We start from the raw sequence: 17,920 nt of genomic DNA on the forward strand, positions 1-17,920 counted from the left end.
AGAGTCGATCTAATTGTGATGCGATATATCGTTCTAAAATATACAATCGATATTCACGTATTGCGTAAAATCCCATGAAATGTATTAATAGTAAAACAAATAAGTACAATATCAATTCTCCTTTATTCGAATTATTCGATCCAATGATTCATAGGTATTATTCTGTGCACTTCCGGTCCGAGATCGAAAGATTGTAGAAACATTTCTCGCGCTCTAATAAATATCGGAATAAAACAATAATTTACAATTGCCATCACTTCGATTTCTGAAATAAATTGAATAAATTGCGCGAAATATGCACATACCTATATGTACTTCGATAAATAGTTGTCGCGTCGACACGTTTAATCATCGATTGTAATAATCGCGCAGGAAATAATCACGTTTCTTGAATTAGTACGACACATATATATTCAGCGCTCGATCACGATCTTACGCGCACATTGACGCGTCTTGGTATGCGACCGGAGCGACCTTGTTATTCCCGGGTGGGGGGTGGGGGGTTGAGAGTGGGGAGTGGAGAGTGGGGAGCGCGGCGCGGCGCGCGCGGCGGGGGCGGGGTGGGGGGAGGTGGTCATGTCATTCACGCGGCTGGCGCGCTGCTGTGTGTGTGTGTGTGTGTGCGCGTCGTAAATTCGTAATGCGATCGCGAGAATATCAAGAGATATCAGACACGATCACGATTAATACTAGCGATCTAATATTAGCAATTATCGATCCGCGTGATTAAATAATCACGATTAACCATATCACAATGATGTAATATTTTTGATGTATCTCGCACGATACATTTATTTAAAATAGGAATCTATGTGATGAAGTGTAGAGATTATAAATTGTTGTTTCATGGGGAATACATTTATGTTCGGTTATATATGTATGTATTTATTTGTTTCTTTAAATATAGTTCGAATTCTTCTATTCGACTGTAATTTACATACGTCTCATTTTCGGATCGAAAGCACAGAATAATACATAAGTGATCGAATGATTTAAAACAGATAGAGAGATGCAATGAGAAAAGTGATGTGTCGATCTCTCTTTATTAATAATACATTTTATTTTGTGGGATTTCTTATATGTTCGAAATTAAATTACACTAAATTTAGACTCTTGGATGGCATTATTGGACGGTATATTTTAACTAGTCGCTTAATTAGTAGGCACAAGCGTGCTTATTTCAATATCTCGAATGATAATTTATTAATTGCGTGACAAAATTTCAAGATTTCTACATCGAATCTGATAAAATATTGTGATATATTTTGTTATTTCTTTTCAATCAAAATTTTTCTATCACGCGAGCAATCAATAATACAATATATATTTTTTCGGATATTTTTCTTTAACTTTAAATTGTATATTTATCTTTATATTCTAATATAAGATAGTAAATTTTTCTTAAAATGCGCGTATATTATTTATGAGCGACAAATGTGCTAATAAATAAGCATTGTGTGAATTTAGATTTTCGATGGCTTAATCGATCACGTATTTTTTTATGAGAAATCGCAGCTTTTTTCGTTGTATCTCATCGCAATATAATAAAGTGCGTGTCGCGTGTGATTAACATCGGGAGTACCATATGCAAAGTTTCGCACGATTGTCACATCCTATCGATTAATGCGCGTGTTTGTAATTAATTGTGATTTTGCGAGTGTCATATCATGAAGAAACAACAAAAAAGGAGGAAAAACAAGCCAAGAAGGCATTGAGTGAAGCAGTCGTAGGGTGAGCAATTTATAACTGATTTAATTTATTATTTGTTACTCGTAAAATTAATTGCACATTAATCTCTGCGGTAATGATCCATTTTAAATATCATTATCTAATATAATGCATATATAAAATATTTTGGATTTTTTGACATTTGAGTTTCGTAAAAAAAAAAATATATATATATATATTAAAGTTATTAAAAATTTTTATAAGTATTTAGATTCTTTATATAAGAATATTAGATTTAGATTTTTATTACCTTTTATAAAAAAATTTGTATTTAAAAATTTTGTTTAAATTATTTAGTAATTATATAGTAATTTTTTTATTTTATATAAATATCTCTTTTGGACAAAAAACTAATAATTAATTTAATTTAAAGTGCAATATTTTTTTCTTTAAAATATATCATTATTTCGGACACTGTTTTATATATTATAATTTGGATACATTTTTACAAAAATACAAGTTGTATCACTATGTTGCCATTGCGCATTGTAATGGTGAATGTCAATTATTTTCTATTTCACATATACACACATACACACATATAACTCCAAAATTCTAAAATTGATTTATATAAATTATATCAAGTATATTTAACATACTTATATATGATATAAAGAAAATTAAAATCAAAAGAGAGAGAAAGAAGGAGAGAGCGAGAAAGAGAATAAAATATATGCGGAAACAAATGCCATTTTTTAATGTTGTTGTGTAAACACATCAAACATCGAACTTTTTTAGATCCTGTATAAATATTTTCTTATTATAAGAAATTCTAAAAACTGCATTCACTGATTAATTTTATTTTTGGCACGCTGATTTCTCATAGAAATTTTAGGACTTAAAGGGTTTAAATTTCAATGAAATTACTCCTGTTTAAGATATATGTATATATATGTATATATATCTTAAATTTCTTTTACGTGAAGTATTTTAGTAGACGATTATAAAGTGACGCGCTAAGTATGCCAACGTGTTCACAGTCGTATTTATTTCATGATATCTTTTTCTAAATTCAACTATCATGCGACAGAGTGACATGATGTTCAATTTAATGTTACCAAATACTATGTACAAAAGTGTTGGATCGTGCATTATGAGTGCAATCAATATTTGATCAATATTTCAAGAGATTCGTATTCGCGTATCGTCAAAATCACGTAACGTGCACAAGATTAAATTACGAGGAACCATTCATCTATTCGATTAAACCGCATTCGAAGGAGCGATATCGTGTGCATTAAGCGATCTATTCGTTAGCTACGAAGCGATTCTGTATACGTCTAATATATAGCCTATTCCTTCAATGCACTGACTCGCAGCGTGTTTGATTTAGTATCTAGGACGGAGACAATATCTCTTAGTGAGAGCAAAGCTCGATCTTCCCGATCTCCCACGATTAGCTATCAATTAAATTAAAATGTGAATAACATATCCGTACAAATTAAGTAATAATTTATAGTTAAATATTATATAGTTATCATATCACTATCATTTTTTTATACAAATAATTGTTATGTGAAAGTATGTGAAAGATGAAATTATATATATTTTTTTTCGGGAATGATCGATACGCAGCTAACACGAAGGTCGAGCGAGAGCATGGTACATTCTAAAGTTTAAGATCATGCTCAACGATCATACGCTCGCGCATAATCCACTAAATGCGAAGAAAGATATAGAGATTAGAAGAAAAAATATACGATATTTATTTCTTATGAAGATGCCGATGTATATATTTACGTCAATTTAAAATATAAATATAAATATTAACTTTTTGAGATAATGAAGATCGATGAGGTCGCGATTATAAATTGACGATCAAATATAGAGTTTTAAAAAAATTTAGATATTTATTAAAAATTTTGAAATATGCAAATTTTTTTCCCAAAATGACTTTTGTTACTTAATAATGTTATATATACATTTTTACTTATTAAATGTTCAGTAAGTTAAAACAGAATGAAAAGTAAGAGAATGAAAACGGAACATTATATTCCTCTTTCATGTCTAAAATTTTACACAGAGACTATTTACATATAACTTTTAAAATTTAATCTTAAATATCTTTTTTGTCGATTTAATGAATGAATATATTTTCATCGGGATCGATGTTTCATCAATAGCAAGAAAATATTAATAATTGTATTTGCGCGAAATGACAGTGTGTAATGATGAATAAATAATTCAATAAATCTAAAAATAAACGATGCGTTGTAAAATAAAACGGGATATATGAGAGAGCGTAAGTCGTTGGTAATTTTTGATAATATACAATCTCTCCCAGCGTTTTTTTTTTTTTTTGCTGAGTTCGTCAAAGGCGACCGGACCGTGCGAGGAGAAGGGCAACATCCCGTCGTCGCCCTTTGCCCTTTCACCAGCTTTCTTCTATCGCTCGTAAAAGTGATTAAAGTATTTTTACAGCTAGTCGATCACGCTCAAAGAAGATTAGATAGAGGATAAATGTCTTGCTTTATACACGCTTTAGAACAGTATTTCTATTAAAAGACATCAATATTTTATAAAATATAACGCGGTTCAATAATAATTTCTTAAATTATCACGAAGATATTCTATTTAAAATTGTAGCGCAATAATTAGGTATAAGAAAATGCGATAACTTTATAAATATTCTTATGTATATTGATTCTTTCACATCGATTTAATAATTTATTCAGCATTATCTGCGTGACCATTACTAAACAAAATAATGCATTAACTTTTACTAGAAATTTATTTTTAGAAATTTAAAATATCTATTACATTAAAAATTTTATAACGAGAATATTCGGATTAGAGAGTGAGAGAGAGATATAATAAAAAATATTGTACAATTAAATGCATTTTAATGCGGACGGATTAATGCGGACTGCATTCATTAATATATGACTCATTGATTCTTCTAATTCTTTGGAAGTATAAAGCAATTGGAACGTGAGATTAATTACATATGTAAATGAAAAGGTACGCTGCTTCTTAAATATTAAAGAAATTTGATTATTGAATTCACTAGATACATTCTGCTAATAGGTCTTCGTAAAAAAGAAAGCACTGCTAAATATTTATACATCACAATCGTTTCTGACATGAAACGAATGAGTAAAATCAAAATATAAATCGAAACGATAGATTTTACGATCGATTTCATTATGGTGATCTAAATAAACGAAAATACTATACTTTACGCCTTGCCATGAAAGAGAGAACAGTTTCTACCCTACATCTAATCTTCTGTGGTCGCGAGACTTTGATTCGAATAATCAATTAGCGTATTTTGGCGCGACTCACGCGTTTATTTCAAAGAGTTTGTGGTTTTTCCCGGTCCCTCATCCTGTGAACGGTCCGGCGTTTGTGTTCGTTCCGATGAGGAAAGGAGATATCGCTCGTGTCCGAAGGGAGGAAATTGAGGGGTGCGAGTGGAGGGTACGAGGGGGGCGGAGGAAAGAGAGTATACACTTAGAGGCGAAGAGAATCAGCACACATCGCCGATTGGGGGCGAGTTGATAGAGCTCGGCAAGGTCCGACATATTAGAGCAGATAGTAAATTTGCGTGTGATCGAGCGAATGTGTGACGAGTGTGTGTCTCTCGGCAGCTTCGACTCAACGATGTCGGTCAATGCGCGTTGTCGGACATTGCCTGCAACATAGCGACACCAAGTGCGTGAGAGAGAGACAGCTGCCACCAGGTAATCAGTTTATCGCGAGAAATGCAGCGCACGGACATCCCGGATGATCTCCGTGAGCTCCGTTTATCGCGCGCGAGTCCTCTCGCGTTCGGTCGCGCCCGGTTTCACCCTTGTTACACCACCGGTTCATGATTATTCAGGCAGAGCAAGAAAGAAAAGAGAGAGGGGGGGAGGGGGGGAGTTTCGCGAAAAGTATATCTTTTTAATGATATTCACATTAAAATTATATACATATATTTATATTGTGCAATGTATGATTTTTTTATGATGACAATATATATAATATTAAAAAATTATGTCATAATTAGCCAAGCATTTCTAATTATCTCATATATTATTAGAGTTTTCAGCCCTTTATATTATTTTACTATAATTATTAAATTTTTTCACGTATAGAGCTTCAATTTAGCCGTTCAATATTACGATGTCATACATGCAACAGCTGAAGCATAAAGTCTTCCTGAATACTCTTGAATTAATTAACTCTCCCTAATTTGAACACAATTCTTACGTGACCCCGCGACACGCGAACGCGCAAGAGTGTGCTCGTTCTCGTTTCGTACAAATATTTCTTCACTTAGGGATGAATTTAAGATCATCAAATTAGATGAACAAAACGTAGATGAACAAAATTCACTTCACTTTGTGACTCTTCCGCAAATTATTGTCACCGTTTCAAGATTATTTAGAGAAGTATATATAAAAACATACACACATCCTTAAAGTATATTTTTATTCACCTCATTTTGTTCACTAATTGTAAAATTCACCCCTTGTCAATAATATAAAAGTATCAAAGAAGTAAAGAATATACAAAGAGTTTTAAATCGTCAGAACAATCTCCTAAAAGAAAGAGAGAGCATAGATGTAATTTACAGCTTCATTTTATTATAAGATATAACCCGTGAGCGCGTGCTTATTTATAAAATCGTACTTTATCAATAAAGTGTGAAACGCACGTGTCCGCGCATCGCAACGTGGTTCCGACAATATGTACGCGGGATACGAAATGAATGACACTATACAACTCCTCGCGTCGCGTCTTCGTAAGCGGAGTCATCCTCTTAAATAAGACACGCGTCGTGTAAACCGGGTGCTACCGCTTCGCTATTAAAAGAGAACAGCGTACTTATTGTTCAGGAGTGGAGCATTCCAGGACCGCAGTGATGCGCGCTCGGTTAAAAATAATATCGCGCAACCGCGTGCCTCGAGAATTATTAGACGCGTGCGACTCGTCAACAAAAAGCGTATTTGGACGATGTTGTCAGTTTTGAATGCACAAGAGCCGGGGATCGATACCGACATGTGTCTGTATAACATTGTAAACAGGATCGGGTTTATGGCTGTTTAGGCCCCGGGATATAATTTGAAACGTATAGTGTTTGTTGATAAGACTGTATGGAGATAGAACACGGAAGAGAAATAAATGAGACACGATTTCACAGATTATTGCTCGCTAGCGAAACAATAAAATCGTTAAAAAATCCAACGCAAACGCGTATATATTTTTAACAGCTAGTATATTTTTTGTCTACTTTTTATCAAAAGAATGTAGATCTCTCACTAAAAATATATTTAAATTCATTTTTTTTCAATTTTTTCATATTCTTATTTCGAATATCAAAGATTCGATTTTGCGTGCAAATAAAATTTTCGAGTAGAGACAATCAAGTCAAAATCCAACCAATGCATAACTCAATACATCAGATATATCAGAAATAGTAATGAATTGAAATGAATTAAAGATAAATTGATAGATACAAATAATTAATAAAATTAATAATTAGTAATTTTGAATTAAGATTAAATACACATTATGTCTCATAAGATAAAATTTTCTAATTAAAACTTAGTTATTAGAATTTGTTAATATCATTAAATGTTATAAAAAAGTTGTGAAAGAGAAAAATGGAAACTAAATGTTTCAAATTAATCGGGGAATTTATAATAAATAATCAATTATAGAGAGAGAGTTGTACAGTATTTTTTGTCTATTAATAAAATAATGTGTAATGTAAGTATTCTATCAAAACTTATGTGTATTATGTGCATATCTTTGTTTCTGATGCTTGATTTAATATAGTAACTAGACCGAGATCCCGTATATTTTTATTTCACGTTGCATCAAGAGCAACATATCAATTATTCACGAAATGATAAACGAATTTAAACAAATGTGCCCGTTGTGATCGTCATCAGCATCGTTTCAAACAGTCGCTAAGAATGTCACGATCGTTCGCAACCGAAAAGAGTGAATGTTGCCAAGAAAAAGAAACATCCAAGGAGGCTGGAATATAAGAATTTTGCACAACAGCTAGTATGAAATTCGACAATTGTTTATCAAAAGAGCAATTGCTGAATTCCGTACACAAACTCGTAAAGTGATTAACAGGCGACATGTTATGAGGAAGTTTTCGTTCTCAAATTTTATTACATTACCGTAAAATTGGCTAATTAGATGCGAATTTAAGAGCGAGTTTTTTCCCGCTAATTATGAACTTAATTAGAGCAGTAATGGTTGAATTTCATTATTCCAGCATCCGTGGAAATTTTTCGGAAACTATAATGTTCTTTCGGGCTCCGCGTATCGTCGGTTCGCTCGCAAACTGAAAAACATTGGGCGAAGATCGTCCGACTACAAGAAGGATCGTTAACATAGAGCAAAAATAAATCATAAAAAAAATTCGTAAAGAGTCTACACGTCAAATTTGGCTTGAAAACGAAACATTGCGCAAACTTTTGTTTTATGTATCTGCGTCCGATTGCGTGGTCAGATCGCAAGTCCAATTCATACGCAAAAGAGTTCCTCCAATCTTCTAATATAATGTCATACACGTGCGCGAATGCATCGTAAATATACATATAGTTATGCATATAGATATATTTTACATAAGTGATATAACTAATGACGTATAATATTTACAGGTGGCGAGGCTAAATTCAATTAAATGGCGTGGCGTGTGTATGCCTAATTAAAATGTTACTGAGAAAAATTGAATTAATTAGTCGCCTGTATAGCGTTAAAGATATAATTAGATTCTCGATCGAATTCACATTAACATTATTATTACTGTTGATATATAAATATGTATAGTAATGCTTGATGATTCAACTCAAAATACTGAATTATTATATGAATTGAATATAGTTGAATTAATATAATTATATAAAGTTTCTACATCGTGCTTATGCTCGAATAAAAGTTAATGAGAAAAATAGCTTCAGAGTTACTTGTTTATGAGTTGTTTTAAAACACTGAGCAACATATTGTTACATATTGTTAATGGAAATTTTTAAATCTCTTTCAAAATAACAAAACATCTTGGAGATGATGTTACACACAACTTTATTCGTTATAAACAGACATTATTCTAAATTGTAAAAAAGTTCTAACGAAGATATTGTGAGATGCTTGAATTTACTGCTCTCGTAAATTAATTAGAAAACATTACTACTGTGTGTCATTAATAAAATTAAAGAAAAAAATAATCTTGAGTAATTTATATTTGAGTAATTATAAATAAATGAATTGGTCGAATAAATGTAGGACTTGCGATCGATAAAATCGGGGACAGGTACATATCTCTTTACGTTGCGTCTCTATCTCATGTAACCTTTTCAATTAAGCGATATGCATCGCATAGAGCGATATGGAAACAATTATGCAAATAAATGTTATGCAGAGAGCGTCAGTTCTTGACGCTATTCGCGATATACTAATTTTACTATACATATAATATTATACTGCTGCATTAAAACACAAAGTCACACATTGTTTTTTTTCTCTCGTAACGATAAAAGTTACGATTAAAAATATAGTCAAAAATAATAAATCAGAAGAGAAGCAATACAATATGATTTGATGTATATATCATGATATATGATTTTATATTATCATATATTAAGTTATTATATTTATATATCATAAAAGAAAAACGATTATATGAAAAGAAATAAAATTCTCCATAAAAAGACGTTCTGCCCCACTCCATGCGCAAGCATATACGTCTTATATTTTCATCTTTCGGAGTAAATATTTGTCCGGCAAGGGCACGAGGAGCACTTCCGTGCGAGAATATGAAATAATAAACGATACATACGACAAAGAACTCCGCCCAACGCCATCCCGATGAAATATTTACTCGACTCGCGGAAATCGTGCATCAAACTCGTGAATTCAATATTGCCGGCGGGGGTTTCACCGGTTACGAAAGAGGAAGTCGCACACAATTGGCATGGTTCGATCGATATATGTATATATTGGGGCAAAAACACAAGTATGTGTAATAGACAAAAAAAATCACACGTCGAGCGCGTAGCTCTCGCAGTAGCGATTCCCAATCTTTTTCGATCTTTCGAACCTTTTTTCCTTATAAACTCTGAGATTCTTTAAAAACTGTTAAATTTAAAGGAAAAATTATAAACTGTTTTCTTATTAATCCGAAAAACATGTATTGTCAAAATTTTATTATAAAATTTTATAAATATATGTTATTTATTATATTAAAAAGCAAAAGACTAAAATAAAAATTTGAAAATATGCCACTTTGCTATTACTTGTATGCTATTAAAATGTAGTCTCTCGTTTCTATCTTTTTTTAGAGCATTTCTTTAATTTTTATTAATCTAATTTTTTTTTCTTTATTCATATACATTTAAACCTTTAATCACTTTCATGAATTGCCTTTCCTTCCTTCATTGATTGAAAATCGCTACTTTATAGTATACCAGAAGATTTTAGGGTTTTCATGTGCTGTTCAAAAGACTACTTAGCGGAAACAGACTACTTATAGGGTACATTGAACAAGCTATTAATCATATGTGGTCGACAATTATTGTTATCTACATTACAATTATTCACCAAATGTTCAATTCCTCTAAATTCAATAAATGTTTTAAACTTAACAAAAATTATAATATATCTATAAAACATTTCTCTCTAAAGAAACTATGTTAGAAATTAGCAAGATTATTTAATAAAAAAATTGTACTTATATATACTTTCGTAAAATATTTTTAAGATCCTACCGTAGCGAAAATGGGTTTTCTGAAATAATCAATAAGAAAATTATTCGAAGATTATTATATCACGCGAGCAAAAAGATGAAGAAATGAAGAGACAATGATCGTCTTCATAAATACATTATATTGCCTTTTAATGGAAATTATTTTCTCGAGAGTATGTAATGTATTTTGAGCTGAACAAAATATTTTGACAAATCAATTATTCTCCTTGCGTTATATTATTAAAAAAATTTTTTTTAAATGTATTGTATCAATCAACTTTAATTGATGAAAATCGACAACTTTTAAATCCCCCATTTTAAATCAAGTTTCGTGCAAAACTTTTTCGTTTTTATTAATTTTCATCAATATATTAATAAATAGCATAATCAATCGTCTATGGAATACTCGCATTGGTGAAAAATGATAATTGGTTAATCACATTAATTAGCGTCTAACCATAATGGTCGCATTAGGGGTAGGAGCGGGGGATGTGCTCGACGTGCTTCCTTTGTATACACGTAAAAAAAAAAAAAGAAGTCTGTTGCCATTGAACGCGTTCAACCTCGTCGTCTTATTATCGCAACAGTTGGCACGGTATAAAATATAAAAAATAAAAGAAACGTTCTCTGTAGCTACACGATTTCGACGAGTGTGAACTGATTTTCATTATCGCGATTGCAATGGATGCGTATCTATAGTTGTGACAATAAATTGAGAAATGAAATAGAGATTCCATATTATAGCCTCGAATACAAGATAAAGAGAATTTTTCTGTCATTATTTTAATATTATTTTATAATAATTTATATATATAGCAATAAAGCACATTTTAGAGAAAACGACTTTAAGATATTTAATTTAAATTATGTATAGTATCACACGTATCTTTTTAGATAGATTCGTCTCTACGATATTATATTTCTCAATAAGAGTAAGATCTTTGAATGTGTAATAGTATGTAGCTTGAGATAAGACAGCCGTATATTGCGCGCGAAACATTGTATTGGCCGTCCCGTGGCGGCCTGTAGCTCCGTCCGACTAAACGCATATCATTACTACTGGCGCGATCGCGCACCCAGTGCAATCGTCATTAATCTCTATGTACGCGCGTACAGGATGATTCGTTTCTGATTTCTGATGCCGAAAGTCACTCATTATTCCAAATTTCAAAGTTTTAATTTTTATAACAATGATAAAATAAGGAAATACATTCTTCTTAATGAGAAAAACAATATAATTGCCTTTCTTTTTTAAATCTCGCTTTATATATCTTTTATATCATCCAAAAGATGAAATGATTAGTACGAGATATATGTTAATTTTAACATTACTATAAATTGTGTACATTTATGTTCTATATTTGAAAAAAAGAGAGATTATATACATAGATTAAAATTAGAATTAACGTGTATAGCATCGCGCAAGAGAAATTTCCACTCAAGAAATAAAATTAAGTTCTTTTCTCTGTTTTTTTTTTTACTTCGCCGTTCTCGTTGAAATCTAATTAACGTTGGCTTTCGAGTTAACAAATCAATCGGCATCACGAAAGCGAACCAACTCGTCGTACGCGCCGTACATAAGTACACGCGAGTGTTTTATATATGTGCACATTCTACGTGGGACTTACGCTAGATGTGATATTCCCCTGGTTAGCGTGCTGCGCCGGTACCTCGTCTTGATAGTAATCGTCGCTCTGGGCACCTGTTACACTCTGGGCGAAGTCGAGTAGCCGACGATTCGGGCTGTCGGGTGTAGTGGGCAGGTCGTTGGGCAAGTTTGGGAAGCAGGCGTTGGACGCGCTGCGCCGATGTCGTGACAGACTGTAATGCTCATAATTGCGGTAACAGCCGGGCCCGGTCTGAGCGGGTCCGCGATCACACGCGGACTCTCCCTCTGTACTGTTACCATCCACCCCGGACATGTTATGACCTGGAAAACAGATTCAAGGTCTGTGTTATTTCTCGATATGAGGCGAAAAGTAAGCTGAACGAGCTTCTAGCTAAATGAGCTTGGGATGTCGAAGAGGAGAGAGTGAATATTAATTAAAAGAAATTATTAATTATTAATTAAAAGAAAATTCTTGTTTTTAATTAATAATGTACTTGTTCACTAATTTAAATTTCTGCATACTAATGTAGGCTCGTAGGAAAGACAAAAAAAAGATAAAGAAAAAAGAAAGAAAAAAAGCGTGTATAATTATAATTTAAATATTTTATATATTTTCAGCAATTATTATTTGACTTGTCGAATCTGTGGATAAGTCAATAGATATTAAATAATTCACTAATAATAGAATAAATTATAGGCTGCGATAATAATAATTAATTCTATATAGATATCACATTATTTTCATCTTTAATACTATATATTTTTTTTTACAAAGAAGAATTGTAAAAACTGGATACAAAAAAATAATTTTGAGTTTAATTCAAATTTAAAGTTAGTAGGAAAAAGAAATTGAAAAAAGATTTAGAAGAGACAAATTTTATCGAAAGGATAGAAATAAAAATTGTTGTTTACTCATGTAGGAATCTATCGAACCGCGAATGTTTTCGTTATTCTATCAAAATAATACTAATTCTAGATTTTTAGAAAATAAAAGAAAATTATAGAGTGGCGATGTGGCGCATATGTGTGCTTGGCGCTACTCAGAAACGAGTTAATAACATATTGCGAGCTACAGGAAAAGGAGATGCCTATTACCCGCGCAATCGCGATAATAGTGTAATCCAATTACAGTAAATTTTAGAGTTTGCATGCGCCCTTTACCTTGCTCCCGCGCCGAATGTTACACGAACGTGTGTCAGGGGGGGGGGATTGTCGTATAAATTGATTCCGTAAGGCGTAAGGTAACAGTAATGTCTGTCGCCTGAAGCTATTTTAAAACGTGTAATCGTAAGCCTCGATAAAAATCTCGAAAACTAATCAAGGTAACATGGAATTGAATTCTACGAGCACGAGTCCGTTCAATCTCACGATATCGCGATTGAGACAAGATTGAGGGGAGAGGAGAAAGAGAAAATACGAAAAACGAAAAAAAAAGAAAAAACAGGACGATGTGTGCGTGCCGCTCCGCAAGTTGTCTCGCAGAGCCGCGACGATGCCGATCTCGGGTCGTGGCCGAGTTTGTTCGATAAGTCGGCGACGCAAAGCAGATCGCAGATATCCTCCGCGAACACATCGATCCGTCGCTTACCAGTGTCGACGATAACGTCGATGAGGTCCATGCTCTTGGCGAAGGCGTCTCTCAGGTTGATGTGATGGAAGGACACGATGCTGCCCTCCCGCTTGGCCCTTTCAAGGGCCTCCCGCCTCTTGATGGCCTTATCCCGTCTCATCTGGTTTTTGTAGAATTCGGCGAAGTTGTTGACGATAATGGGAATGGGCAACGCGATTACCAGGACACCACATATACAACACACACTGCCGATCACCTTGCCGAGCGGGGTCGTGGGGACGATGTCGCCGTATCCGACGGTGGTCATTGTGATGCCCGCCCACCAGAAGGTCTCTGGAATGCTTATGAATTTGGTCCCGGGCTCCTCCTTCTCGGCGAAGTAGGCAAGGCTCGAGAATATAAGGACGCCCATTGCCAGGAAGAGCATCAGCAGGCCCAGCTCTTTGTACGAGTTACGTAGGGTGAAGCCAAGGCTCTGTAACCCGGTCGAGTGGCGGGCCAGCTTCAGAATCCGAAGGATCCGCATTATACGAAAAATTTGCACTACCCTGCGCACGTCCTGGAACTGGTCGTTCGCGTTCTTGTTGGTCTCGACCAGGAACAGAGATACGAAGTATGGCATTATCGCCAGCAGATCGATCACGTTAAGACCGCCCTTGAAGAATTTCCACTTGTCCGGTGAAGCACTGAACCTAAGCAAGTACTCGAGGGTGAACCACGAGATGCACACGGCTTCCACCATAGCGAGCTGCGGATTGTCTTGAAAGTTCCCCTTCTCATCATTCACTTGCATACTAGGAATGGTGTTGAGAGTTAATGCGATCGTCGAAAGCACAATAAAGAGTATTGATATCACAGCTATCACCTGGAAAAGCGACGAGTCAACCGATCAAACGGAGCTAATCCATTGCGAACTACCTGGTCTACGCGTATACAAACACTTTCCTTTCTTAATATTTTTTTGTCCGTTTTTATCGAATCTATCGTCGAGTACTTTGTAATATACCGGGTGAGGCAATAATTATTAGCACCTTAAATATCTTTATAAATATTGATTTCAGACAAAAATGTTTCAAACAAAAGTTGTAGGGTTTCGAGGGGGACATAACATCGTAATCAAGAATTGCCCTTGAATGGCGTTTTTCAAGATCATTTGAAGGTCATTTATGGTTTTTTAAATGGAATTATCTAAATTTTTTTATATAAATCGATTCCCCGCAATATTCACTATAAAAAAATTTAGATAATTCCATTTAAAAAACCATAAATGACCTTTAAATGACCTTGAAAAACGCCACTCAAAGGCAATTCTTGATTACGATGTTATGTCCCCCTCGAAACCCTACAACTTTTGTTTGAAATATTTTTGTCTAAAATCAATATTTATAAAGATATTTAAGGTGCTAATAATTATTGCCTCACCCGCTATACATAATACTTAACAAAAGTTAAAGCACTATTATAATAGCGTATACCTGGAGCGAGTTGAAAAATCTCTATCATTTCTTTCTCCGACGAATAGTTTCGAGATGTATTTCGAAATATTATTAAACTTCAATTAAAATCTCGATTTTGTTGTAAAAAAATTATTAATATATAATATCATTCGCCCAATCTTTAATTCACGATATCTCGACAATTATTCGTCGGAAAAAAAATAAAAAGGATTTGTCGATTTCACGTATTCGCTGTTGCAATATTATCTTAACTTTTATTAAGATTTCATATGTATATATACAACTATGCTACCCTTACCGTCTATAAGATAGAGTGGAGGGTATGTAAAAATAACTTGCCTACATTTTCTAGCCTCTACGATCAAAACGTACGAGCTACTATCATAACGAATAATAGACACAATTGTTAAGACATATGGAATAATTCGAGTATATTTTCTCCTGAGATCTCGACGTTGTCAATCTTAATTATTTGATTTTTTTAAACCGCGCGATACCATAAACTTGGTCGAAGGAAGCAATGCAGACAGAAAAACACGAAAAATATTCGATTTTATAATATAAAGATGATAGATACATAGAATCAAAAATACGATTAAAATATTCAGTCAACGCTGAATATTTAGCAAGCGATACAGTAATTGTGATGAAAAAAAAAATGAAAGCTCTTACTGCGCGAAAGAGTATAATATAATAAAATACGAAGCTAATGGAGGATACGATTAAATCGTTTTTTTTTGCAGCGGTACATTAGAAGCAAATATATATGTATATGTATGTATTAATATATAATATATATAATTTTTTTGCATATATTACACTGTGTCTTTATACAGTAAAGCAAGCGATACACTATAGCGATACATAGAAAGCAACTCTCTCTGATCGAATATTTTTGTTATACGTTATATTTACGTATAACATAATGTTTTTACACGAATATGTTGTACGACTATAATAATTAACGCGTCATTTCTTCTACATCCCACAATTCTATTTTACAATCGAAAACATCGTAAAATTAGTCAAAGCCACTACGTTATTTCCTAAAATTGAAAAGCTTGCTGATGGATACTACTGCTCAGTTAACACCTAACATCGTTATAGGAAATACTATTTGCCGGGCGACTATTTAGCTCCAAGTACAAATTTGCGTTTCCCTGCACACTTTGATTAGGAGAAATATCGACGATAAAATGAGTGCATCTCATCGAGCATTGAAGGACAATAATTCTTGCAATATAAAAGGTTCTTCGCGAAACCAACACAGAGGAGGAGAAAGAGAGAGTTAGAAAAATCATCGAAGAAGCAAACACAACCCTGATCAAGCGGTAACCACCACAAACGTAAAGAAGAATGTAATGTCACGCTTTTGCGAAACTGGACGATCGATTTGGTAACAGGGAATGGATCGTAAAAGTGTACAACTAGCAACACAGCTTCATTATCGGGCCTCGTCGTTTAAACGCAGTCTGCCCGACGATGCTCGACTCACACAATTTTTCATTGTATTGTTCGGCCAGCGTATAAAAATACATCTGTATGTGTCCCTTCAAAACCCCGCTCCCTTGCCCGACCTGAATCCCCCACATGCTCTTGTTTTCTGAGAAGTCACCAACTCGTAGTCGTATTTTCTCCATTCCTCCCCTTTTCACACCCCCTTCCCTATTACCACTCTAGTTTCACGCCAGTGCAATCGCTACAATGCGAAATCAATTCGCCGCTTTGAGGACTCAGCGAAATCATGAGATTACTCAACACAAGATAATAAGGAGCTTGCTTTGCAATATTTAAATCGCAAGTAAATAAGGGAAGTGCGTACATTCGGGGACAAATCGAAGAACCGGTTAGCTTTGTACAGTTAGGGCCACCGCACAAGCTTTTCCGTAACGCGTTACGTTATGTTAAGTACTGACTTTAAACTTAAATTCATACGTAATCTTAAACTTTAGTCAACGCACAAAGAAAAACGTAACCGTAAAATCGTAATTACGTTACGATTTTTCTTTGTGCGTTGACTAAAGTTTAAGATTACGTTACGAATTTAAGTTTCAAGTCAGTACTTAACATAACGTAACGCGTTACGGAAAAGTGCGGTGGCCCTTACTTGTATGACTCTACATTCATCTCTTAAAAGATAGGATAATGAATATAAAAATATAATAATATTAGACGCTGGACTATAAGACAAAAGTTTTAAAGACTCATATCTAAAAAGAAAGAAATATTTTATTCTTTTTGGAAGAAAAAAATCACGTAACAAAAATTTTAAATCACTTATAAAAGCATATCAAAAGCAACAGCAATCACTTTATAAAAACATAAAATGTCGTATGTATTCTTATACAATTAATTTTTATGAAAATTATTTTACATATTTTTATAGTTTATTTATATATAAAAAATATTTTATTTATATAAAAATATAAATAATTATTTTTTAATATTTATAGTTCATACCGAGAACTCCTAGAAGCTCGTATTATTTTTCTCAATGAGAAAAGAATCATTTAATTCGTCAGATTTGCTCCGAATGTACTGTCTTGTAAGCAAAAATTAAAAAAAAAAACAGCGAAGGGAGAAAAAATCAATTTGTCATATTTTAACCCTTTGCGATCCAATATTGATTTTTGTAGCGATTATCGTCGTTAAATATTTTTTCATTTTAATGTTATCTGACACATTCAAAGTAATTCTTATTATTTAAGAAACTTTATGAAAATTTTAAGAAATAGTTTGTCAACACTATAATTATCGATCCTTTCGAATAATTAAAAAATTAAAAATTGTCAGAAAAAGATTGTCGGATTCGTCTCAACATATGACCGCGAAAGAGTTAAACATACATTATTTAGGAAATTTGGAAT

General features: G+C 33.4%; 1 protein-coding gene across 5 annotated transcripts in view; it reads right to left on the reverse strand.

Moving 5' to 3' along the window:
• Window positions 1-17,920, reverse strand: part of Shab (Shaker cognate b) — a 44,856-nt gene that overhangs the window by 19,182 nt on the left and 7,754 nt on the right. For all 5 annotated transcript variants that reach the window (XR_014425452.1, XR_014425453.1, XR_014425454.1 and 2 more), the window contains exons 2-3: window positions 13,615-14,461; window positions 12,046-12,347 (exon numbers count right to left, since the gene is read on the reverse strand). Coding sequence is in view for 2 of the 5 variants with exons in the window: in XM_083039595.1 (XP_082895721.1) it covers window positions 12,046-12,347; window positions 13,615-14,461 (1,149 nt within the window). In the remaining 3 variants the exon portion in view is untranslated. The remainder of the gene's footprint in view (window positions 1-12,045; window positions 12,348-13,614; window positions 14,462-17,920) is intronic.

This window comes from Prenolepis imparis, unplaced genomic scaffold (genome assembly GCF_030444845.1).
Source record: "Prenolepis imparis isolate NDT839.2.m4 unplaced genomic scaffold, iyPreImpa1.0 SCAF_6, whole genome shotgun sequence".
Classification (NCBI taxonomy): domain Eukaryota; kingdom Metazoa; phylum Arthropoda; class Insecta; order Hymenoptera; family Formicidae; genus Prenolepis; species Prenolepis imparis.